The sequence below is a fragment of the Hibiscus syriacus genome, unplaced genomic scaffold, assembly GCF_006381635.1.
Source record: "Hibiscus syriacus cultivar Baekdansim isolate YM2019G1 unplaced genomic scaffold, ASM638163v2 tig00110670_pilon, whole genome shotgun sequence".
Classification (NCBI taxonomy): Eukaryota; Viridiplantae; Streptophyta; class Magnoliopsida; order Malvales; family Malvaceae; genus Hibiscus; species Hibiscus syriacus.
In genome coordinates, this window is record NW_024062818.1 from 19735 (window position 1) to 46666 (window position 26932).

At 33.3% G+C, this 26932-nt stretch overlaps 1 protein-coding gene across 1 annotated transcript; it reads left to right on the plus strand.

The window, feature by feature from the left end:
- Positions 1-12550: 12550 nt before the first annotated feature.
- LOC120137432 (subtilisin-like protease SBT5.6) lies at positions 12551-15432 on the plus strand (the record flags this gene model as incomplete). Its single annotated transcript, XM_039153181.1, has 8 exons — positions 12551-12737; positions 12856-13032; positions 13143-13254; positions 13357-13918; positions 13992-14086; positions 14160-14511; positions 14599-14812; positions 14900-15432. Coding segments are annotated over 8 exons (2232 nt in total), but the record flags the coding sequence as incomplete, so codon positions are not given.
- Between the last annotated feature and the right edge of the window lie 11500 nt (positions 15433-26932).

The window sequence follows — 26932 nt, forward strand, 5'->3', positions numbered from 1 at the left end:
AGTATTCTGTGTTTTGCTTTGGGGGGTAACTGTGTGCAAGCCATTTCAGTTTCAACCTGTTACATTTTTGTCCCTAAACCGAGCTTTATGGGAATTTTAATCTTACCTCCTGGTTTCCGGATTATTTTATTTTGGTCCCGTATCATGTTATGGCCATTTTCTTTCCGTTTTTTGCATTGGATATGTAATTTGAGGAGCTTTCAATTTGATCCTATGCAATATTTTGGTTATATTCTGTTTGCAGTACCCAGAAATGAAAATGTTATGAAAAGGTTGTTGTTATTTATTCTTTATGTTTTAGTCCTTTTAATATTTTATGCATGATTGTTAGGTTAATTTAGATTTATTTTAAAATATATGCATGTATATTATTTTAAGCATGTTGTTCATACGCACGTAGGTGTAGTTTATTTTTATGAGCATGTTTGAATTCGTTCACTTTAATCGCATATTTAATTATTTTTTGCATTAACATCACTTTGTATAATTTTTGCATGATATCCTCATATGCATAACTTGACATTATTGCATAATCGGAATTAAGGGTAATGCCCTTTTAATCTAAAATTATCAGAATGGCTTTCCTTAACTTACAGGAAAGTTGTTTTGACGATTTTAAATTAAAATGGTATCCCGTCAGTAACGCCTAATTAAATTTGGATATGTCATTGTAAAATTTGGGAGCGAAAGAAAAGGAAATATTCGACTATTTAAACTTTTCGAGAAAAGGTCGTTAGAACTGAACTAAAGATCCGGTCTCGATATTTTAAATAATCGAATATTCTTTATCTTTCTAATGACTTGGTAATTTTAAATTAAATCTATTTTGTTGCTTTGAATGTTGCAAATTTGCATGTTTGTTGTTTAAAGGGATCATTAATCAAATTAAATTTGAACTTGCGAAATTCGTTGCAAAGAAATTAATTAATCAACTAGGTACCGATTTAGGGCGTTGTGGGGGTGCTAATCCTTCCCCACGCGTAACCGACTCCCGAACTTGGATTTTGGTAACGTAGACCGTAAATTTGTCGTTTTAATTAAAATTAATTTTTATTTAAAATGACAACATCTTTGGGTGCCCAATCACACCCTAATCAAAGATTGGTGGCGACTCCTCGAACCATATATTTTGACCGTAAAGGAATTTCCAATTTCTCGAAACGAGAGGTTTTCTAAAATTGCATTGTTTTTAATTAAAATTCGATTGCAAAGATAAATAATTAAAAATGACGCGGTTTTCCAAAATCACCCTCGCCACCGTATAAAAATCGTTTCGACAGCTTGGCGACTCTACTGGGGACGTTTTTAGAGAGTCAGGCCTATAGTCGATTAATTAATTGTCTTTGCAAACGAAAGTTGTAAGTTCACTTTAATTTGATTTTTGATCCCTGATTTGTTTTAAATTGTTGTTTGCATTTTAATTTGCGTTTTAATTAACAAATAAATAGTTGTACTAACGTGTGATTTACATGTTTCAGTTTTTTGACCTTCACTTTAGTTTGTTGTGTTTCTTGGATCGAGGGAAAGGATTATAGGTTTCTCCTTTACAGTCGCAACAACCATTTTGATATTTAGAGCCTTCTAACTGTGCTCTGTCCCGTTAGGAAGGGGTGAACGCTACGCTTACGTGAGAAAAATTACTTGTCTCCGCATGGGCTTTAGCAAGTAACCTCTGGGGTACATGCCTTATGTTTACGAGTGAAACATTGAGTTTCCTCGCATGGACATAGGGAAATGTATCCTCTCGAATTGAACTTGATCCGTTTTAAGCCTATAATGGGCGAGGATCGAGGGTCTGGCAAGCCCAAGGGGGCACCAGCAAAGGACAATTCGATGACCCTGTTAGAAATACTGAAACTCTGCCCATCTTATGTTGAATCTCTGCCTGCAGACACGAAGGGGAAACTCATTCTAACCTTTTCCTCGAATTTATTTTTGCAATAAGTATGAGAACTAGAAAAGCATGCGGTTAGGTTTTATATTTTCGCACAAAACATGTGAATTAGATACCATGCGGTTAGGATCTTTTATGAATGACAAAACATGTGGGTAGATATCATGTCGGGTAGGATCTACTAAAGCATGATTGGGTAGCCAGCATGTGAGGGTAGGTTTTATGTGATGTTTACGGTATCCACTATCTTGTTGTTTATCTTATGTGTACTAACCCTTTTTGTTCTATGCCTATTTTATTATGATTTTATTGCATTTGCATCCTCATGTCATCGAGGGGTGTTAATTCACAAGTGATTGACTAACAAGAAGGCTGACCATATCAAGGCAAGAAATTCTCCACTATGTAGTCAAAACCAGGAGATCCAGAGATGTTCAAACGATCCATGAAGGACGGCCGATGAATGAAGAGATTTGAACCTGATTGAAGAAACTGTAAAGGCCAAGATGTTGACTCAAGGGATAGATACAGTCATACCAAGGACGAGAAGACCCTTCATAACGACATGAAGACAACTTCACATTGGAGGTGAGAATGGAGATTTCAAGATTCAATTTAAAGACATTCGACGTCATCAAAGGTGATGAAATACGCCAACAACTTTGGAGGTGCGATACCAGATCCCATGAAGAGTACGACTCAAGGAAATGAAGAGATGAAAATCGCAGTTGTATTTTGACTACATGGTGTACTTACGAAATTCTTGTTGTCTAAGTGAACGGTTGTTCTTAAGTGGTCACTTTTGGGATTAACACCTCGTGCATTTGCATTTTGCATTTTCGCATTGCATGTATTAATTTAAGCATTTTTACATGCATCAATCATGAAAATATGAGAGTAACTCGTGAATGATGATGTAGAAGAAGCTCTGAAAGCAAATTGAAGTTACCCCGAGACGTGTTTCTGGAAAGCTAGAGAGCAATGAATGAGATATTAGCACGAGTTAGTAGGATCGAAAGAATTCAAGAACGGCTCGTAAAGACCCAACAAGAAATGATTGATGAAGTAAAGAAGTTCCAAGTTGAATCTAGGGAACAAATGTCCAAGTTGATGAGCATGATGATTACAGTGATATATGGGGAGAAATCATCAGATGACCCTGTTACACAAGAAAAGATGAATACTTCGGGTGAGAATCTGAAGGTTAGCGCTGCAGCCAATGTGATGATAGCAAATGATCAAGAACCTGTTAGGGGATGTGGTGATTCAAGTCAACTCCAAAAATCAAGTAAGATTCCAGAAGATGCTACGGAGATCATACTGGGAAAAGCAGAAGTTAAGGGTGAAACTTCTAATACGAAAGTGGAGCCGAACTCAAAGAAGGGAGGCATAGAGGATGTTCAAATGCCAGTGAAGAAGGCCAAAAAGAATAGAAAGAAGAAGAAGGGGATGTCTCTGATTTCGATTCCGATCTCATATTCAGACTTGTTACCCTTTCTTTTTGAAAGTGGGCTCCTAAAGCCTTTTCCTCCGAGGTATAATACTTATTTGCGTCCAGACTGGCAAGGTGTCAAAAGATCATGCGGTTATCATTCTCAAGAGTTTAGTCACTCTACAGAAGATTGTACGATCCTGAGATATAAAGTTCAAAACTTCATCACGGAAGGGTTGTTATGCTTTGAAAATGGAAAACCTAAGCTCCCCGGAAGCTCAAAACTTGTCAATGAAGGGAGATATGCAAATCAATGTCTCTCCCAAGATGTTGGTCAAACGTTAAACCTTCAAAGTGAACGTTCCAGTGGTCAGTCACAGGGTCTTCAATATGATCATAATAACGGCAAGGAGAAAGTAGGGTCAAAAGAGCTTTCATATAGCCAGATATATCCCAAGTTGCTCCAAGCCCAGCTGATTGCTCCACGTCTGGCCAAGCCTTTGTTGCCCCCTTATCCGAGTTGGTATAATGAGAAAGTTTCCTGTGAATATCATGCGGGAGCCCGAGGACACTCCATCGATAATTGTAGCAACTTCAAACGACAAGTCCGAGATCTTTTGGCTCAAGGAGTTATAGAGGTGGATGCTAAACAGCTGAAAGTCAATCCCCAGAATAGAGTTGACGGGGTCAAAACAAGTGAAGTACATACGGAAGAGAGTGTTGAAAAAGAGAAGAGCAAAGTCAAGGAAATCGAGGTATGTGAAGCAGAGATAAATTACCCAACTCTTGAGACCTCTCTGACACTAAAAAAGAAGATAGAAGTGGGAAGTGACAAGATAAAAGTCAAAGGAGAGGTAGTCCGAGACTGGCCGCAGAAGATGTCTTGGGAAAATACGACCCTCAAGGTTTTTCAAGTGCCCATTTCTGACTTGCTATCCCCTTTAATCAAGAATCAATACCTCACTCCAAGGCCATTAAGAATGAAGACTAGCCTATCTGCTTATGGCTATGACCCGAATAGTGCTTGCGATTTTCATCTAGGGGCATTGGGCCATCACACTGATAAGTGTATACCATTGATGGAAGAGATAGAAAGGCTCGTTGACAAAGGAGTCCTGACAAGAGAAGTGATCGAGAAATGGGGAGTAAGTGAGGGTAAAAACCCTAATCCAACGGGGCACCCGCTATTCTAGGGAAAGTAGGGCCTTTTGGTTGAACCAGTGAAGGTTGTGCTCCACCACAATCGCATTTTTCATTTGCGGCATCTTGTTTGAACATGTTTTTGTACTTTCTCATCTTTCTATTTGTAAGGATATTTTAAATGAATTCATGTTACTTTAAGGATGGTGAGCATTGAATCGAATTTTCAACTTGAAATTCTTTGAATATCAATTGAATTAAAAGCTCTTTAATGATTAGAGTTATAAATCTTTGACAAAATGACAAGATTGAAACCCGATAAAACAAGGACCTTGACCTTACCCCCAGAAGATACAATCGAACACCATACCCTTTTCTTGCAGGAACCGATATAGCCTTCTCCTATCATAAGGGAATGAACCATAGGCCTGGTATTCAGGTATGCATAGGAGCGGACAACATGGGGCATCTTTTGCGTATGACATTACAAAATTGACTAGACCATTTTTGTTGACGACGTTCGATGATGATTATGATCTTTACAGATGAAATAGTCGAGTAGGTGAATCTAGTTTAGGTCAGTTGCTTGGAAATTGAACTCTAACGATGAGATTTTCTGACATTCAACAACACCTAGACTATGACAGGTTCTTCTTGACAAGCTTAAGAAATTGAATCCACATACTCATCAAAATATATAATATACATGTATACAATAAAGCTGAGCTATTCCACTAAGGCAATTGGTTATAGAGGAAACTCGAAAACCCTGGCTTTATGAATAGATTATACTCAAACCATGACCTTGATCGGGTACCTGGCAATTCGGTGTATGCTCCACTGTGATTGTCAAGTCAAAGACTTTGTGATGAGATGAACCCTTCAGCTAGCCTGATAAAGGCAAATTACAATAAAGCTGATTTCAGCTAGCCCGATAATGGCAAATTAAATCAAGTTTATCTAAATAAGGAGTTGCGATAAAAATGGACTAAGGGAGTTAAGGAACACCTGTCATAGTCAATTTCACACGAGCACTCAGAAATTTCATTTTTAGATCGATATTTCTGCACTACCTTGGTTAGAGGAGTCTACGAAGCTTGAACAAATGGAAGATTTCAGAGAACTGAAATGGAAGTGTTCTGGAAAGTCTAGTAATGGAGTATACTATTTGCGTCATTTTGTCCGCATCCGGTTAAAATACCAAGCCAAGAAAGAAGGGCATGTTGTGATGGTCACAACGATCAAGAAAGAGATGGTATTTTGGTGGTCGAAGCCTTAGAAAATAGGAAGCCAACCTAAAACCAACCCCTCAATTTTGACACTTGTCAAAGATTTATAACCCTGAAAACATTAAAGAGCTATTGATTCTTTTGATATTCTGTGAATTCATGTTTATGATTTGATTTGATTGTGAGTCTGAATTAAGGGACAATGTTTTATAAGATTCTTTCATTCTTTACTCCCTAAAATAAGAGAAAGAGAAAAGCATTTTCAAACAGGACAATTCAAATGTAAAAGGTCCTTGAAGCGGGTGAGGCTCATTGTGCCTCTATTGGAGAAAAAGAATAAGCGGCGCCATAACATGAAGCATTTCGCGACCTTGAAGTAGAAGGTCCAAGAGATCAGAATAGATGAAAGACAGAACTGGCAACATTTCTTTGTGACATTGTCAGTAACCCAGTAAGAAGAAGATTATCTCAGCATTCAGAAGGGGCACATATCTCAGCCCGAATGAGAATGAAAGACATTGTGTTAGAAGGGTTGATCACTTCTTAAGTAGCATGAAGAAAATCCCTCAAACTATTTGACAACACTACTGTGTAGTGACACCAGAATGAGAACATTCGTATATGTTAGGGCACGACTGAACCCACATCATGTTGAGATGATAAGATTTAAACCAAGGAGGCATTAAGAATGAGCCTTACAATTTGAGGCGTTGGGGCATTTTGAAGGCCCGTACCAGTATAAGATAATGTTGGGGAAAGACTGAACCCACATCATGTTGGGATGACAAGATTCAGACCAAGAAATTATTGAGAATGAGTCTCACAACTTAAAGTGTCAAGGGCAGACCGGGAATTTGAGCTGAGCTTACCTTGTAAAGCAAATCAACTGCATCGATCAATGGCAGAGTCCTGAAAGAACAACTCTGAAAGCATAGTTGAGCTGAGGACGGAAATGGGGCAACACAGTCGTATTTCTGACTATAGCAAGATATTGAGAGAGAAAACACTTTCTCCGAAGTGAAGAAAGAAAACAAAGATGACAAGAAGATAGAAGAATATCAAAGGGCTCGTAAAAAATGCAAGTTGGAAACTATGAGTTGCTACACGAGTATAGAAAACAGACCCTGGAAAGAATGATCAAGTAGAAGAAGACTGAGTTCGCCAATTTGAAGGCAAACAAAGATTGATTAAGCATTTATGCATTCATGAGAACATCATCTGCATAAAAGAAAATGCATGACACATATACATTTAATTGCATTAATGATTTATGCATAAACACATGATTTTGACAGGTCTTCCATTGAAGAGAGAAGATGCAGAATGTTGAAATCCCGATGATTGAAAGGGAGATTTCAAACCTCAAATATAAAGAGTTACATTTAAAAAGGCATACCCTGAAGAACAGAGAGGTCTAATCCACAGAAGAAGCATTGCTTTGAAGTGAAGACCATCAGATGTAGAAGAAAAACGAAGATTTTCGTGTATGAAGAAAGACTTGTACACATGAGATTGGAGAAAAGTCAATCCTAAGCCTTCACCGGAGAATAGTGAAGCAAACCATCTGAAGCCTTCACCGGAGAATAGTGAAGCAATCAATCTGAAGCCTTCACCGGAGAATAGTGAAGCAAACCATCATAAGTCTTCACCAGAGAGTAGTGAAGCAAACCATCTTAAGTCTTCACCAAAAAGTAGTGAAGTAGATCCATTTTAAGCCTTCTCAGAAGAGTGTTGGAACAAACCATCCGACCATCAGATGTAGGAGAAAAAGAAAAAGTTTTCGAGTACAAAGAAGCTGATCAAGTGATTAAAAGGAAACGCGCGCGAGGAGTCATTAACCGATTCAAGGTTTGACCTTTGAAGCAAATCAAACTCAAGCCTTCACAATAAAGTGGTGAAGCAAATGAAGATTATTTGAGTTCCATACTCCCTAGAGAGAGAGGGAGCGAACCCGTTTGAAGATGTTCGAGTTCTATACTCCCTAGAGAAAGAAGGAGCGAACCCGTGTGAAGATATGCGAGTTCTATACTCCTTAAAGAAAGAAGGAGCGAACCCGTTTGAAGATGTTCGAGTTCCATACTCCTTAAAGAAAGAAGGAGCGAACCCGTTTGAAGAGATGTCTGAGTTCCATACTCCCTAGAGAAAGAAGGAGCGAACCCGTGTGAAGATATGCGAGTTCTATACTCCTTAAAGAAAGAAGGAGCGAACCCGTTTGAAGATGTTCGAGTTCCATACTCCTTAAAGAAAGAATGAGCGAACCCGTTTGAAGAGATGTCTGAGTTCCATACTCCCTAGAGAAAGAGGGAGCGAACCCGTGTGAAGATATTCGAGTTCTATACTCCCTAAAGAAAGAGGGAGCGAACCCGTTTGAAGATGCTCGAGTTCTATACTCCCTAGAGAAAGGGGGAGCGAACCCGTTTGAAGAATATGTTCGAGTTCCATACTCCCTGAAGAAAGAGGGAGCGAACCCGTTTTCAGAAGATTGTTCGAGTTCTATACTTCCTGGAGAAAGAGCGAAGCGAACCCGTAAGAAGAAGATCTTCGAGTTCTATACTCCCTGAAGAAAGAGGGAGCGAGCCCGTTTTCAGAAGATCATTCGAGTTCTATACTTCCTGAAAGAAAGAGGGAGCAAACCCGTTTCCAAAAGATTATTCGAGTTCTATACTCCTTAAAGAAAAAGGGAATTCGCTTACAGAAGATTATTCAAGTTCTATACTCCCTAGAGAAAGAGGGAGCAAACCTGTAAGAAGAAGATGTTCGAGTTCCATAATCCCTAGAGAAATAGGGAGTAGACCCGATTGTTGAAGTTTGTTCGAGTCTTATACTCTCTGAAAGAATAGGGAGCAGACACGATTGTTGAAGATTATTTGAGTCTCATACTCTCTGAAAGAATAGGGAGTAGACACGATTGTTGAAGATTGTTCGAGTCTCATACTCTCTGAAGGAATAGGGAGCATACACGTTTTCAAAAGATTTTCGAGTTCTATACTCCCTGGAGAAAGAGGGAACGAACCCGATTGTTGAAGATTGTGGGTCTTATACTCTCTGAAGAAATAGGGGGCAGACGCAATCGTTGAAGATTGTTCGAGTCTTATACTCTCTGAAGAAATAGGGGACAGATGCGATTGATGAAGATTGTGGGTCTTATACTCTCCGAAGAAAAAAGGGGGCAGACGCAATCATTGAAGATTGTTCGGATCTTATACTCTCTGAAGAAATAGGGGGCAGATGCGATTGATGAAGATTATGGGTCTTATACTCTCTGAAGAAATAGGGGGCAGACGCAATCGTTGAAGATTGTTCGAGTCTTATACTCTCTGAAGAAATAGGGGGCATACAAGTTTGTTGAAGATGATTCAAGTCTTATACCCTCTGAAGAAATAGGGAGCGAACCCATTTTTCTGAAGATTTATTGAATTCTATACTCCCTGAAAAGAATAAGGAGCAAGTACGCTGATTGAAGATTAATCGAGTCCTATACTCTCTGAAAGAATAGGGAGTAGACGTTTTTTTCCAAAGATTTTCAAGTCTCACTTACCCCGAAGGAGGAGTGAAGGAGATCTCTTATCAAATTTTGAAACAAGAAGATGGAATTGGACAAAAACGCCCAAGTACAATATGAGTCGTCCGAGCCATTTTAAGCTTTAAGAAGAAAGTGGAGCAAACCATCAGATCATCAGATGTAGACGGAAACTAAAGATTCTCGGGTACGAAGAAGCGGAACAATCAATTAAAAGGGTTTGTGCTCATGAGATGAAGACAAAAGTCAAGAAGAAGACTGGAGAAGGGAAATGACGTTGCAATCAGACAAAATTAGGTCATTATTTTTGTCTTTGCCACGTTCTTGTGTTCACACCAACGAGCAAAGAGGGGCAGCTGTAATACCCTAATTTTGTCCGGGCCATTTAAATTCATTTGAAGACGATCGAGAATTAAGTTGAATATGTTTGTGCTCGATGATGAATTATTTCAAAAGATAAATCACGAAAGTTTACGTTTGAAAGCTTGAGGTGTTTAATTGGACTAAGTCGTAGGTTCATTTTGGAAATTAAGGCACAATTTGAAATTTAATCCCAAATACAAATTTAAGTGTCTAAAGACCATTTACGTCTTTGAAGTCCAATTACAAGCCAAAACAAGCCAAATTAAATGAAAGTTCGAGATTCAAGTCCAACAGCAGTCTCAAAATGAAAACCCATTACACCATACTCGACCCATTTGGCACCATTTCCAGCTCTAACACGGTGCTATTGCTGCCCACGTGAAGACATTGGGAACCACAAAACCAAGCTGCCCACATGAAATACCCAATAGCTTGGTTCCCATGGAAGACCATACATATCAGCCAATATGCCCGAGCACCCCAACGAGAAGTCCTCGAGGCTATCAACAGCCCATACTGCTGAAGCTCCACTGCCCATGCCAACACCAAACCTGAGCAGAACAGCTCGGTTCCCCACTTCTGTCACCCACGCTCAGCCGACAGCACGATCACCAAGCCAACCGAGAAGCACCCATGCTGCTCCACTCACCCCGAGCAACGCCAAGGCTCGGCTCCCCATCACTACTGCCCATGAAACAGTTGGGGCACAAGGGACAACATCGAACAGACCCATGCTCTGGCACCTGGGAAACCAAAATTCACAGAATCAATCACAGAGGGGGAGTAAAAAACCAGAAACCACGATACAAAAAGGAGGGAAGCACTAGCGCCGTTCAAAAAAGACCCACTCGTGTTTGTCGGCCATTCACGGAAGCACTACCGCCGTTTACTTTGCTCGAGCGATTCATTTTTGTTTTAAAAGGAGAATCAGAGTGGGATAACCAGCGGCCATTATCAACGAGAGACCCCTAGAATCTATGGGCCATCACCAAAAGAAAAAGGGAACAACATCAGTTATCAGCCATCACCAAACACAACCAAAAAAAAGGTCAAAAAAAAACTTAGCCATTACCAGTAACCCCAAAAACATTCGAGCAACAATACCCTCATCAAACAGAAAGCAAAGCAAGGAAAGAAGCAAACAAAACTTTTACCTTCTTTGTCGTTTGGGGCCCGAATCATAGCCGGTCGTCCAAGGTAACCGTCCTGAACCTTAGGTCCGTGCTTGGTTGAGGGTTTTGTGAGGTCTCGGTGAGGATCGGGTTTAGGGTTTAAGAGGTTAGAAGAGTGAGAAAAGGGTTTACCTGAGCGTTTCTCGTCAGGATAGTTTAGTGGTGGCAGCCACGGCGGCTGCCACGGTTGGGTTTGCTGAGGGTTTCGACCAAGGAAAGCAGAGAGAAGCGAGAGACCATGGTGGTTGTGGAGGCTAGGGTTTCGTTTGGTTTCGTTTGAGAGGAAATCTAAGAGATTTGTTTAAGGCGGCGGTGGCCGTGGTGGCCAGGGAAGTCGTCTGGTCAAGCTGGGGTTGAGAGGCGAGAGAGATAGAGAGAACGGCTGGGGGGGGTTTTCATCTGTTTAGGTTGAGAAGAAATGAGACTAGGGTTAGGGGTATACCCTGATGTCTCGTACGCCAAAACGGCGTCGTCCCGTTTAGTTCCAAAACGGCGTCGTATTGACCTCCGGGGAAGTATTCTGTGTTTTGCTTTGGGGGTAACTGTGTGCAAGCCATTTCAGTTTCAACCTGTTACATTTTTGTCCCTAAACCGAGCTTTATGGGAATTTTAATCTTACCTCCTGGTTTCCGGATTATTTTATTTTGGTCCCGTATCATGTTATGGCCATTTTCTTTCCGTTTTTGCATTGGATATGTAATTTGAGGAGCTTTCAATTTGATCCTATGCAATATTTTGGTTATATTCTGTTTGCAGTACCCAGAAATGAAAATGTTATGAAAAGGTTGTTGTTATTTATTCTTTATGTTTTAGTCCTTTTAATATTTTATGCATGATTGTTAGGTTAATTTAGATTTATTTTAAAATATATGCATGTATATATTATTTTAAGCATGTTGTTCATACGCACGTAGGTGTAGTTTATTTTTATGAGCATGTTTGAATTCGTTCACTTTAATCGCATATTTAATTATTTTTTGCATTAACATCACTTTGTATAATTTTTGCATGATATCCTCATATGCATAACTTGACATTATTGCATAATCGGAATTAAGGGTAATGCCCTTTTAATCTAAAATTATCAGAATGGCTTTCCTTAACTTACAGGAAAGTTGTTTTGACGATTTTAAATTAAAATGGTATCCCGTCAGTAACGCCTAATTAAATTTGGATATGTCATTGTAAAATTTGGGAGCGAAAGAAAAGGAAATATTCGACTATTTAAACTTTTCGAGAAAAGGTCGTTAGAACTGAACTAAAGATCCGGTCTCGATATTTTTAAATAATCGAATATTCTTTATCTTTCTAATGACTTGGTAATTTTAAATTAAATCTATTTTGTTGCTTTGAATGTTGCAAATTTGCATGTTTGTTGTTTAAAGGGATCATTAATCAAATTAAATTTGAACTTGCGAAATTCGTTGCAAAGAAATTAATTAATCAACTAGGTACCGATTTAGGGCGTTGTGGGGGTGCTAATCCTTCCCCACGCGTAACCGACTCCCGAACTTGGATTTTGGTAACGTAGACCGTAAATTTGTCGTTTTAATTAAAATTAATTTTTATTTAAAATGACAACATCTTTGGGTGCCCAATCACACCCTAATCAAAGATTGGTGGCGACTCCTCGAACCATATATTTTGACCGTAAAGGAATTTCCAATTTCTCGAAACGAGAGGTTTTCTAAAATTGCATTGTTTTTAATTAAAATTCGATTGCAAAGATAAATAATTAAAAATGACGCGGTTTTCCAAAATCACCCTCGCCACCGTATAAAAATCGTTTCGACAATATATATAGTATATTTTGGTGAACATGACGGAACAAAAACACTTCACGAAATTGAAGAATTTCATCTTTCATATCTGCTTTCTGTGAAAGAGTCTGAGAATGATGCTAAAAGTTCACTTCTCTATAGCTACAAAAACAACATCAATGGTTTTGCGGCTAAGCTTACTCGGAATGAAGCCTCAAAGCTCTCTAGTAATTATTTTACTCTTAATATTTGTTGAATAAGTCTCAAGTAGTTGGATCGAAATGTAAATCTTAGTTTAGAATTTATGATTGAAGTACTAATAATGATTCTTTATTTTTTTAATAGAAATGGAGGAGATAATATCAGTTATTCCTTCACATGGAAAATACCAAACTCAGACTACAAGATCATGGGATTTCGTGGGATTAAATGACTATTCATGGAGTGGAACTCAAATGGGAGGAAATTTAAGGTTAAATGCTCAATATGGTCAAAATCAAATTATTGGTTTTATTGATAGTGGTAATCCGTCTAACTCTAAACTTTGATTTATACAATTTCCTTATTATTTATATCTGATTTATTATTTGACATTGTTATATGTTTAATGTTTTGGGTCATTTTTGATTTAGGTGTGTGGCCAGAATCACCAAGCTTCATTGATGAAGGAATGGATCCTGTCCCATCAAGATGGAAAGGTATCTGCACAGAAGTAGATGCTTTCAACGCAATCCACTGCAATAAGTGAGTGAAGTTTGTGATAATGGTATCATTGTACAATTGATAAAATATTTGTGTCGTCGCAGAAATCATTGTACAATTAATAAAATATTTGTGTTGTCGCAGAAAAATAATCGGAGCTCGATACTTCACCAATGGTTTTACCAGCTTGTATGGCAAAGTTAACTCGACGGAAGACTATATTTCGGCGCGAGATGCCGACGGCCACGGATCCCACACGGCCTCCATTGCAGCGGGTCGACGAGTCAAGTATGCCGCTGGCATCGGAGGGGTTGCAAGGGGTACAGCCTCAGGAGGTGCTCCTTTGGCCCGCATTGCCGTTCACAAGGCATGTTGGGCAATCCCTGGTAAGCCAAAGTCCGACGGCAACGTATGTGTGCCCGAGGATATCCTTGCGGCCTTTGACGCGGCCATAGGTGATGGTGTCGACGTACTTAGTGTCTCCATCGGCCTCCCCCAACAAAAATCTTTCGACCAAGATGTCATGGCTATCGGATCGTTGCATGCTTTAAGTCGCAACATCATCACTGTATGCGCTGCCGGGAACAGTGGTCCTAACCCATCAACGTTGTCAAATGTAGCTCCGTGGATCATAACTGTTGGTGCTAGCTCCATCGACCGACGATTTTACTCGCCCGTCTATCTCGGAAATGGCGTAGAAATCCCCGTAAGATCCGATCTGATCATACAATATAATTATCATAAATCATAAATTCATGAACCTTTTTTTTTGTTTGTAGGGATATAGCATGTCACAGAACACAAGGAATGTCATGTATCCATTAGTTTACGCAAGCGATGCAGCTCTCCCTGGTGTGTCTACCGACTCTGCAGGGTAAGTATATTTTCATCTCCTCTCGCTTTTGGTTTTGTAATATTGAATAAGATCCACTATTGTTTTACTCTAGGTACTGTCTAGCTGGTTCACTTGACCCTTTCAAGGTGAATGGGAAGATTGTGGTGTGTTTCACCGGAAGTGGACTAAATATAGATAAAGGCATTGAAGTGAGCAAAGCCGGCGGCGTCGGTATGATATTAGCTAACTCCAAATCCGATGGAGATAAACTATCTTTCGACATTCATTTCGTTCCCACAACTGAAGTTATATACGACAGTGGCGTTCAAATTCTCCAATACATCTATTCCACAATGTATCCTACTGCAACTATCGTGCCGGTTCAATCACGAACTTACAAAGCGCCTTTAGTGGCACCGTTCTCTAGTCGTGGTCCAAACCTTATTGATCCCTATATTCTCAAAGTAATTTGTGAATCATAGAATATATTTATATATAATCAACTTTGTATATTGTTTGACTTGATTTCTGGTATTTTTTTTTGGTGACAGCCTGATATTATCGCTCCGGGATTTCAGATTCTAGCAGCATGGAGTCTGGCATCATCTCCTACAAAGCTTCCATATGATCAAAGACATGTGAAATATAATATATTTTCAGGAACTTCCATGGCTTGTCCTCATGTTTCCGGTGTGGTTACACTTCTCAGAGCAGTACATCCCGACTGGAGCATTTCAGCTATAAAATCTGCTCTCATGACTACCGGTAATTAAAGATATTTTAGAAATTAATTTTTAAATCAAATTGTGATTGTCTTATTATTAAATTGAAATTTTATCATTTTTTATGCAGCTACATTGACGGACAATTCTAATAACACCATTGAAGATTTTAGAACCTATATTGCTGCAAATCCCTTTGATTTTGGGGCCGGTAATTTTCGACCTGTACTAGCAGCGGATCCTGGTCTTGTCTACGATGCCTCGTATGAAGATTATCTTCTATATCTATGTGCTGTTAGCCCCGGACTTCTAAGCAAAGAAACTTTGAGAAGTTTTTGTCCGAGTCAAGCTTATTCACTTGACCTCAATTATCCGTCAGTTGTGGTTGCCAACCTTTACGATCCTGTGACAGTATCGAGAACAGTTACCAACGCATGCAACTGTCAGAGTAAATACACTGCTAGCTGGTATCTACCTGCAGGGATTGGAATTATAGTTAATCCAGATGTGTTGTATTTTGACTATATCGGCCAAAAGCAAAAGTTCACAGTAACATTTTTTCGAACTGATAATTCAGTGACCAACCAGTATGTGTATGGCTGGTTCATGTGGAATGATGGACTTCATTATGTGAGAAGTGTTTTTGCTGTTTTTGTGTCCTAGTGAACAGCCAATATTTCTAAGTTTTATTAGATTCGTTTTAGGTTTTGAGGAGTCTTTTTGATTTTTAATAAATATATTTATTTATGGTTTCATATTAATATATATTTTATTTTATTCTGTATAAATATATATATATATATATATATGGATCTTTTACCATCTCTACAGAGGAAATGAAACAAAATATATCGATGTATCAATATATATTGTATTAATATAATCATTACGACTAACTAAAAATAATTTAATGAAAAAATAAATAAGAATTATCATTATTAGAAGCAATGTTTATTGAAGTTATTACCATTATTTGGAAAATGAATAACTGAGATTTAAAGTGAAAACTGATTATTTTAATCAATAAAATTGTTTAAATATCATTTAAATTTAATTCCTATAATATTATCTCATTAATGTTATTTTTAATAATATGTAGTGATTACAAAATCATAACTTTTTAGCTATCTATACCTTATAAAATAAGGTGCGCATATGTGATGAACAATTATTAATCTTGAATGATTATAAATAATTATTAGAAAGGTTTGATTTAGATGTATAACTAGTGACCATCTATTTTTTTTCCATTTATTAGAAGGGTGACACCATTTTTCCTTCAAACCTATATCATTTAAGTTTTAAATTCTAATGTGGATAAATTGATTTTAATAATTAAAAAATTATTGTTATTTATCAAGTACGATGATTACAAAAATATATGAGTTATCATTCTCTAATGATTGAATATTTTTCAAATAAATATTATCTTTATTCATCATAAATCAATAAAGAAAATTTAAACTCTAAATTTTTTTTACTATTAAGTCTACTATAATATTAAATAAATTCACTTGGATTTTTTTGTTGCCCTCCAATTCTAAGGTCTTGCTCTGACTAAACTGGATCGACCCGTGTTGCACATCTGATTTTGGTAGGTGAGTCTCTCAGCGGAGATTTTCTTCATAAAAAGGAATTTGAACATGAGACATTGCTAAACGATATCAAACTACTTACTACCTGAACCAACATCTGTCGGTAAGTTCACTTGGATCTTTTAATCAAATATATTATGCGATTAATAAATGTTAATCCTAATTAGTAAAGCAAATAAGCAATAAATTAGGTGTAAAAAGTTACACAATGTAAAGCCGTGAGCCGCAAGAAAAAGATTATAGCTGCGTTGTTTTAGCCTTTTTGGCGGCCGACTCAATACTTAAACAATCAGAAACAAACACACACAAGCCACCACCCAGATTCAAAATCATTTAATCAACCAAATAAACAAATATTTATAACATTAAAGTAAACAATAAAACACTATTATTACTGTATTTTAGAAATATTTATTTGACTTATTTATCACTAATTCTGTCATACTTTATTTTTTATTTACAATCCAATCACTAGATCGAACGAGAATTTAAAATAATAACTTAAACAAAAATATATAAGAAATAGAAGGTTTAATTATGATTTTAATTTCTTCGATCTTCTCACATTAGAAATTACCAATTAAATATTGTTTGATAATAATATGTGAATGATATATTGAATAATATTTTTAATGGAAACTTTTATTATAATTATTTAATAATGTTATTATAAAATATTTATTTTAGGCAAAAATGCATCATACGTCCATGTACTTTTGAAGGAAAAAAACAATACGGCTCTTGTACTTTTTCCACTCAATATGGCATTCTTACTCAGAAAAAAAAAACATTGTGACCCTTTGACCAACTTTTTTTGTCGTTGACCTTTACAGTGCTGATGCGGCAGTTTAAGGTGCTAACATGACAGTCTACGATGCTAACATGACAGTCTACGGTGCTGAAATGACAGTTTAGGGTGACAGATTAATGTGGTAGTTGAGATGATAGATTGACTAAATTGGTAACTCAAACATGACAGATGAACTGTCATGTCAGCACCAGGGACCATCACGTCAGCATCATGAACTGGCACCCTGGTATTGTAACAACCAACGACTAAAAACGTTGGTTAAAGGATCACATTGGGTTTGTTTTTTAATTTGGAGAGCCACATTGAGAGAAAATAATACGAGAGACAAGTTGATTTTTTTCAAAAGTACAGGGACCTCTGATGTCTTTTTGCCTTTATTAATGATAAAAATTAAATAACTATTTAGATTAAATTAAAAGTTTATAGTTTATATAAAACCTAAAATTATATTTAAAAATTGAAAATGTTAATTATTAGGGGTGTTCAAAACCGGTCGCGTACACGAAATACTGTGTACTCGATTCATTTTTTTTAAATTTTTTAAATTATATTATTTTTAATTATATATATATAATTCTAAAATTTAAAGTTATATAATATATAAATCACACATAAAATTCAAATTACATAATTGCAAAAAATAATAAAATAAAAATATAATTAAATTTCAAGTGTTTCCAAGTTAAAAAAAAAAAATTAGAATGTTATGGTAGGAAATTTAAGAAATTAGGAATTTAGAATGTGATGGTGAAATAATTTGAAAATTATGAATAAACATTTAATATAAAATAAAAATTATATATATATAATACTGAGTATTGGATCGGCGGGTACCCGGTTAAGTAACATTTGGTAACTCAAGCCCGACCCGAAAACCCAAAAAATTTAACGGGTCGAGTACCCGAGTCGAAAAATCGTGTATTTTCAAAATAAATTCCAATTCGGCTAAATCTCCGTTGAAGCATGATATGAAGGATAAAAACCATAACTGGTATGATATGCAAAATATTCGACAAAAGCAGAAGCAAAAGATGAATATATCGATGATGATTTCTTGGACTTTACAAATTTCGCCTTGAGTTGTTCCCATCTTCTGGTGTCGTTAAATATGATTTTGCATTTGCTTCACAATTTTGGAGGTAGAGAGAAATGTCAAAATCAAGGCCAACATACGTAATCTCGTACTGCATAGGGACCGATAATTGACGATAATATCATTTCTCAATGTAGACAACATGCTTCCTCGACTAATTATCTTATGCTTCCCACACATACCAATACCATGGAGCACGTGAATATCAAATATTTGCTTAGGAATATGTTGATGAGATGCAAATTGTCGCAACACTCTATCTACGACATGCATCTCGATAATCGAAAAGTGTAGCAAAGGCGTAACAGCACATAAAAACTCTGATCCTTCAAAAAAATCTCGGTGGCAATAACCGGTACATTTTAACGTTAGAATACGAAATCCAAGAAAACTGTAAACATGCATTAATTATAAAAGTTAGTATAAATAAAGTTAAAAAATTTAAATAATATAATATAATAAATAAAACTAACAGTTGAATGTTTACCGCACGTCGACTAGTTATATCGTTCCTCATTCGTATAGTTTTTTTAGTACACCTCGTAACTTGGTCTCGGTTATTTTATGTTGTCATCTAAGTAATATAAAAATTAAAAATAAAATAAATTTAAAAATGTAAAAATAAAGTAAAAAAATTACCTTACAGCTAGATGAAACTCAATCAGGTCTGGTGTAATTGGCATAAAAAAATGGGAATTGATACCATGTCCAAGACTGTAGCAAGACTAGATCACCCGCTACATCGGTTTTTTGACCCCTTTCGAAGATTGTAGCCTTGTAAAGTTTCCGGTATAAAAATGTCAAAATGACCAACCCCAACAAGTGCTACGACACACAATAAAATTATTCAATATCGGAAGATACTAAATGAGTACCAAATTCCAGGATTTATTCGGTAAAAATATCCCTCTAATCAATTGGAGAAGACATGCTTGGGCTGAAAATATAACATGTTGTTCGGTAGAGCCGTTAGTCACATTAAATTCAGACTCTAACCAAGTTATCCGTATTTGGTGCTCGTCTAAGACCTCTAGTGGTGGCATCTTTCTCAAAACTTGGTGAACAACAACGAATTGGTCAAAATCGTTGTGCCTCATTAGTGGCACATCATTAACCGAAACATTGAGTTTGTTAGCGACATCTTCAAATGTTATCGTCGCCTCACCACTCGAAAAATATAAAGTACGCGTTTCGGGGCCTCAACGTTCAATCAATATCGAAATTAGTGCTGGGTTCACCTTAAAACATGCAAAAATGTCGTTGGATATAGTCTGGACTGTTGTAGATAGATAATAATATGATGATGATGATGATCTCCTAGTGTCATTCCTCGTTGAAGAATACCTCGTTCTTCTTCCGAATTGAGTTCGAGTGAAGAAATATGGATAACATCAAGGCGTAACATTTTTTCTCAGGTAGACATTTTTTTGGGAATTTTTAATTTTTTCTTAACAAAATACAATAAAAACCCTAAACCCTATTCATATCCCAAACCAACAACTCTTTTTTTAAAATCTCACTGAACTCATCACGTCGAGTTGATAACTTACATGCTGATCATTGGAATCTGATTGTTGCAGCTACTCGTTGCCCAACTGCACTAAACGACAGGTTTTTTTTAAAACTCAAGGGAAACTCGTCACCATGACATGACAAGTTTCCCTAGTTTATTTCTTTTTCCATTTTTAAATTATTTACTGAGTTTAAAAAATTAAATATATGACCGGACTCGTCATGTCGACGTGATGAGTTCCTGTTGATATATTAAAATATTGGCTCACATGGGGCTCACTTAGCTGGGACTATTAAAAAAATTATTTCTAAGGAAACTCGTCACCTCAACGTGACGAGTTTCCCTATTACTATAACATTTGTCGTAAATTGCCAAATAAAGTTTGGAGTGGCCGGGCAAAATAATTTCGGTGTCTGCTGTATTGGGCCAAAGAAACCGATAATAAACACCAATGAATTGCCCAGGAAACAAATCAAAAGTTGGGCCTCTAAAAGTCTAAATTTCTTTTCAAGATTCCTTTCAAAATGAAGCTACAAAATAGAAATGAATAAAAATTTTAAAAAATATATATTCAATTCTGTTTATTAAATAATCTAAATAAAAAAATTATCCCATCATTTTAGAAAAATACCTACCTTATTTAAGCTTAAGATGATATGATTCTAACTCAAATAATTTTAAATCTAAAATGTATAGTATAAAATAATTTCTAAATTGATAATATAGTGTTTTAAATTTAATTATATAATTTTAAAATTGATAATTGTGTTCTAAGTTGATAATGTACTATTTTAAATCTAAAAATATTTGTTTAAACAATTAAGATTAAATAAATCATTTTAACTTTAAAATTTATAATATTAGATAATTTTTTTAAATAAAATATTAGATAATCCTAGATTGATAATATAGTGTTCTAAATTTAAAAAGTATACATTTTAACTCTTAAATTGAAAAGTAGTTTAGATATTTAATATTTAATAAATTATTTTTAGATTTAAAAGTTTGATAATATTAGATAAATTTTGAATAGATAAACTAGGTTATTAGGGTTTATTGAAAAGCTAAATACATGACTAAAACTAGTTTACAAAACTTACCTAAATATTTATTTTCTTTCTAAGAAAAATTGTGGACTTTCTAAATATGAAGATATCAATTTCCTATTTCTTTCTTACTCTGTTTTTCATTATCCATTGGTCTTATCATTGGAGAAAAAGTATATTATTTTATTTATATTTGTTCTATTTTATTAAAATATTATAAAATTAATTTTTTTATTTTATCTATGTTGGATTATATACTATATTTTGGTGAACACAATGGGATGAAAACATTTATGAAATTGAAAATTTCCTCTTTCTTATATGCATTACGTAAAAGAGTCTGAGGAAGATGTTAAAACTTCACTTTTATATAATTACAATACAACATCAATGGTTTTGTTGCTAAGCTTACTTCGAATGAAGCATCCAAGCTCTTTTGTAATTAATTTACTCTTGATATTTCTTGAATAAGTCTTGAGTCAAGTTGAATCAAAATCTGAATTTCATTTTAGAATTTGTGATTGAAATATTAATAAATTTTTTTAAATTTTTTTTATGAAAATGGAGGAGATAATAGCAACGATTCCTTCTCATGAAAAATATTAAACACATGCAACAAGATCATGAGATTTTATGGAGTTAAAATATCATTCATCGAGTGGAGCTCAAATGGGAGGGAATTTGTTGACAAATGCTTAATATGGTCAAAAATAATTTATTTGTTTATATTACTCAAGAATAGAATGATTCAAATGAAATGAGAATGACCTTTATTTATATTTGATTCATCTTTTATGTAATGGTCAAATGTTAATTATACCAATGCTTAGAATTAAATTTCACCTACCACAAATAATATAACTAGAAATTTAATCATATAATTCACATGAAATGTTCACATTATTCCAAGTGTGTGTTTTGTAAAATATTTCAGAAACTAAATTAATTATATTATATTTGTCTAGTTAAACCTAATATGCTACAAAGAACTTCTTAGAGGATCATATACATTTTGATGGGGGTTATTGTGCATGACTCATGACACAAGACACTAGTCTTGAAAATGTAGCTTTTTATTGTAAGAGTTCGATATTTTTAATTAAAATTTGGAATTTAATTATTTTGGATTGGGGAAAGTAGTGCACAAAAAAAGGCCATTGAGGTGTTTAATTTAATTTGATTCCAAATATAGTCTAGATCTAATATTATTATCGAACATCATAAAGAAAAATGAAAATATATAAACGAACAAGAAAATGTATCAATGTAATTAATTATGATAGATACGAATAAAATTATCTTAGTGATCAAATGAATGATACTTATTCTTATAAGTCTCGAGTTCGAGTACTAGTGGCTGCAACATGGGTGATTGAACGTTCATTATCAAATGATTGAGAGTATTTAAAATAGATATTACTTTGTAATCATTATAGCTTAATGAAAAGAGTAATCAATGATGAAAATAGCCCAATTTTAGCGTATATATTTTAAATTCAATTTGAATTATCTAAATTTAAAATGTTCTTTTAAATTATAGTAACTTTTAACGCGGTTAAATATAAATAATAAATATGAATAAAACAATCTTTTACGTGTTATTTTTTATTTTTGGATAAATTATAAATTTTATCACTCTTATTTGTTTGTCATTAATCTTAAAAAAGTTCAATTTAATCATTCAATTTTGACATATTCTTTTTTTGGAAACATGATTTTAAATCACAAATGATACGATGACACGATAGATAATCTAATAACATACTTAAATGACATTATTTTAGATCTTAAAAAAAATTAAAATGACTCATTTTGGATTATTTCTTTCTCTTTTTTTACTCTCATTTCTGTTAAAATCCAAAATGATACCATTTAGAAATCAAATTTCTCTCTCCATTTTTTAAGTAATCCATCAAATAATATATATATATGAATGATAATTTGATATGAATTCTATGGATTTTGGTATGCATTTTTTATCAAAAATAAATTTAGCTCGAATTGAGCTTTGTAAAGGGTGAGGTCGGGGTTAGGTTTAGGACGATAAATCTCTTATTTAATTTGGGATTATAGTATAAATTTATTCTATATACTTCTAATTTTTTGATAATATATATATATATATATATATATATATATATATATATATTTGTCGAATCAGATCAAGTCAAATGCAGATTCTATATCTAAAAATCCGTGTTAAATTTTGGATAAAATAAAACCTTCTTAAACTCAAAATAAATCAAATTCGAACGAAAAATATACTCATCGATTTAAATTGACTCAAACACCAACCAATCTCAGCCCATTATCATTCTATACATATGTGGTAGCAAATTTCATGAATCGAATTCAGAAGTCGGACCTCTAAAAGCCCAAATTGCTTTACATTAGGCCTTTCAAAATGAAGCTACAAAATATAAATGGATAAAAATTAAAAATATTCATTCAATTTTGCTTATTAAATAATCCAAATAAAACATTATCTTATCATTTTTTTTAAAAACGTTATTTAAGCTTGATATGATAGGATTCCAATTCAAGCGAAAAAATATCTCATCAATTTAAAAAATAAATAATTAAGATTAAATAAATTATTTAAATTTAAAATATATAATATTGGATTTCTAAATTGATAATGTAGTGTTTTAAATTTACTTATCGTAATTTTTTAAATTCATAAGTGTTCTAAATTGACAATGTAGTTTTTAAATCTAAAAATATTATTTAAATAATTAAGATTAGATAAATCATTTTAAGTATAAAATTATAATATTAGATAATCTTTTTTTCAAAAAAAAATAGACAATTTTAAATTTAAAAAGTATATAACTATTAAATTGGAAAGTGGTTTAGATATTCAAAACTCAATAAACAATTTTTAAATTTAAAAATTAAAAGATAGATAACATTAGAAAATTTTGAGTAAATACTCTAGTATAATAGGGTTTATTGAAAGTATATATATATGAATGAAATTAGTTTACAGAACTTACCTAAGTATTTCAACTTTGTTTTGAGAAAAATTGCATACTTTATATATATATGAAGATGTCATTCTATTATTTGTTTCTTGCTTTGAATTTTATTACACCATTAGTCTTATTAGTGGAGAATAAGGTATATATAGTATATTTTGGTGAACACGACGGAACAAAAACACTTCATGAAATTGGAGAATTTTATCTTTCATATATGCTTTTCGTGAAAGAGTTTGAGAAAGATGCTAAAAGTTCACTTCTATATAGCTTCAAGAACATCATCAATGGCTTTGCAGCTAAGCTTACTCCGAATGAAACCTCAAAGCTCTCTAGTAATTATTTTACTCTTAATATTTGTTGAATAAGTCTCAAGTAGTTGGATCGAAATGTAAATTTTATTTTAGAATTTATGATTGAAATACTAATAATGATTTTTTAATTTTTTAATAGAAACGGAGGAGATAATATCAGTTATTCCTTCACATGGAAAATACCAAACTCAGACTACAAGATCATGATTTCGTGGGATTAAATGATTATTCATGGAGTGGAACTCAAATGGGAGGAAATTTAATTTTTTTAAAATAAAAAATTCATTTTTTTAGAATCAAAATCTAAATTTCATTTTAGAATTTGTGATTGAAATGTTAATAATTTTTTTTTAATTTTTTATAGAAATGGAGGAGATACTATTGACGATTCCTTCTCATGAAAAATATTAAACACAGGCAACAAGATCGTGAGATTTCCTAGAATTAAATGATCATTCATCAAGTGGAGCTCAATTGGGAGGGAATTTGTTGACAAATGCTCAATATGGTAAAAATAAATTATTTGTTTATGTTACTCAAGAATGGAATGATTCAAATGAGATGAAAATGACCTTTATTTATATTTGATTTATCTTTTATCTAACGGTCAAAAATAAATTATACCAATGGCTAGAATTAAATTTCACCTACCACAAATAATATAACTAGAAATTTAATCATATAATTCACATGAAATGTTCACATTATTCCAAGTGTGTGTTTTGTAAAATATTTCAGAAACTGAATTAATTATATTATATATGTCTAGTTAAATCTAATATGTTACAAAGAACTTAGAGGATCATATACATATTGTTGCGTGTTATTGTGCATGACTCATGACACAAGACACTAGTCTTGAAAATAAAGTTTTTAATTGAAATAGTTCGATATTTTTAATTAAAATTTGGAATTTAACTGTTTTGGATTGGGGAAAGTAGTGCAAAAAAGAAAATGGCCTCCTATTTAGGTGTTTAATTTAAGTTGATTCCAAATATTGTCTAGATCTAATATTATTATCAAACATCATAAAGTAAAATGAAAATATATAAACGAACAAGCAAATGTATCAATGTAAGTAATTATGATGGATACAAATCAAATTACCTTAGTGGTCAAATGAATGGTAGTTATTCTTATAAGTCTCTAGTTCGAGTACTAGTGGCTGCAACATGGGTGATTAAACGCTCATTATCAAATGATTGAGAGTATTTAAAACAAATATTACTTTGTAATCACTACAGCTTAATAAAAAAGAGTAATCATTGATGAAAATAACCTAATTTTTGCGTATATATTTCAAATTCAATATGAATTATCTAGATTGAAAATGTTCTTTTAAATTATAGTAATTTTTAACTCATTAAATATTTATAATTAATATGGATAAAACAATATTTTACATGTTAATTTTTTATTTTTGGATAAATTATAAATTTTATAACTCATTTTTTATTTTTTGTCATTAATCTTAAAAAAGTTCAATTTAATCATTCAATTCTGACATATTCTTATTTTTTGGACAAGTAATTTTAAATCATAAATGATATGATAGATAATCTAATAACATACTTAAATGACATTATTTGGATCTTAAAAAAATTAAATCGACTCATTTTGGATTATTTCTTTCTCTTTTTTTCCCACTCATTTATGTAAAAATCCAAAATGATATCATTTAGAAATCAATTTTTCATCTCTCCATTTTTAATGAATCCATCAAATAATATATATATATATATATATATATATATATATATATATATATATATATATATGAATGCTAATTTGACATGAATTCTATGGATCTTAGTATGCAGTTTATTTTTTTAAATACAACTCGAATTGAGTTTTATAAAGGGTGAGGGTGTTAGGTTTAGGTTGATAAATCTCTTATTTAATTTGGGATTATAGTATAAATTTCTACTATATACTTCTTCTAATTTTTTGATGAAAAAAGTATATTTTTATCGAATCATATCAAGTAAAATGCAGTATTTTATCTCAAAATCCGTGTTAAATTTTAGATAAAATAAAACCTCCTTAAACTCAAATCAAATTAATTTTGAATGAAAAATATACTTATCGATTTAAATTGACTCAAACACCAACCCATCTCAACCCATTGTCATTCTATGTTTATGTGGCAGCAAATTTAATGAACGGAATTCAGAAGTCGGACCTCTACAGGCCCAAATTGCTTTCCATGAGGACTTTCAAAATGAAGCTACAAAATATAAATGGATAAAAATTTAAAAAATATTTATTCAGTTTTGCTTATTAAATAATAGAAATAAAACATTATCCTATAATTTTTTTAAAAAAAACGTTATTTAAGCTTGATATGATAGTATTCCAATTCAAGCGAAAACATATCTCATCAAATTAAAAAATAAATAATTTATATTAAATAAATTATTTAAATTTTAAAATATATAATATTAGATAATTTCTAAATTGATAATGTAGTGTTTTAAGTTTACTTATCGTAATTGTTTTAATTCATAAGTGTTCTAAATTGACATTGTAGTTTTTAAATCTAAAAAAATTATTTAAACAATTAAGATTAGATAAATCATTTTAAGTTTAAAAATTATAATATTAGATAATTATTTTTTGCAAAAAACAAATAGACAATTTTAAATTTTAAAAGTATATAACTATTAAATTGGAAAGTGGTTTAGATATTGAATACTCAATAAATCATTTTTAAATTTTAAAATTAAAAGATAGATAACATTAGATAAAATTTGAGTAAACACTCTAGTGTAATAGGGTTTATTGAAAAGCTATATATATGACTGAAATTAGTT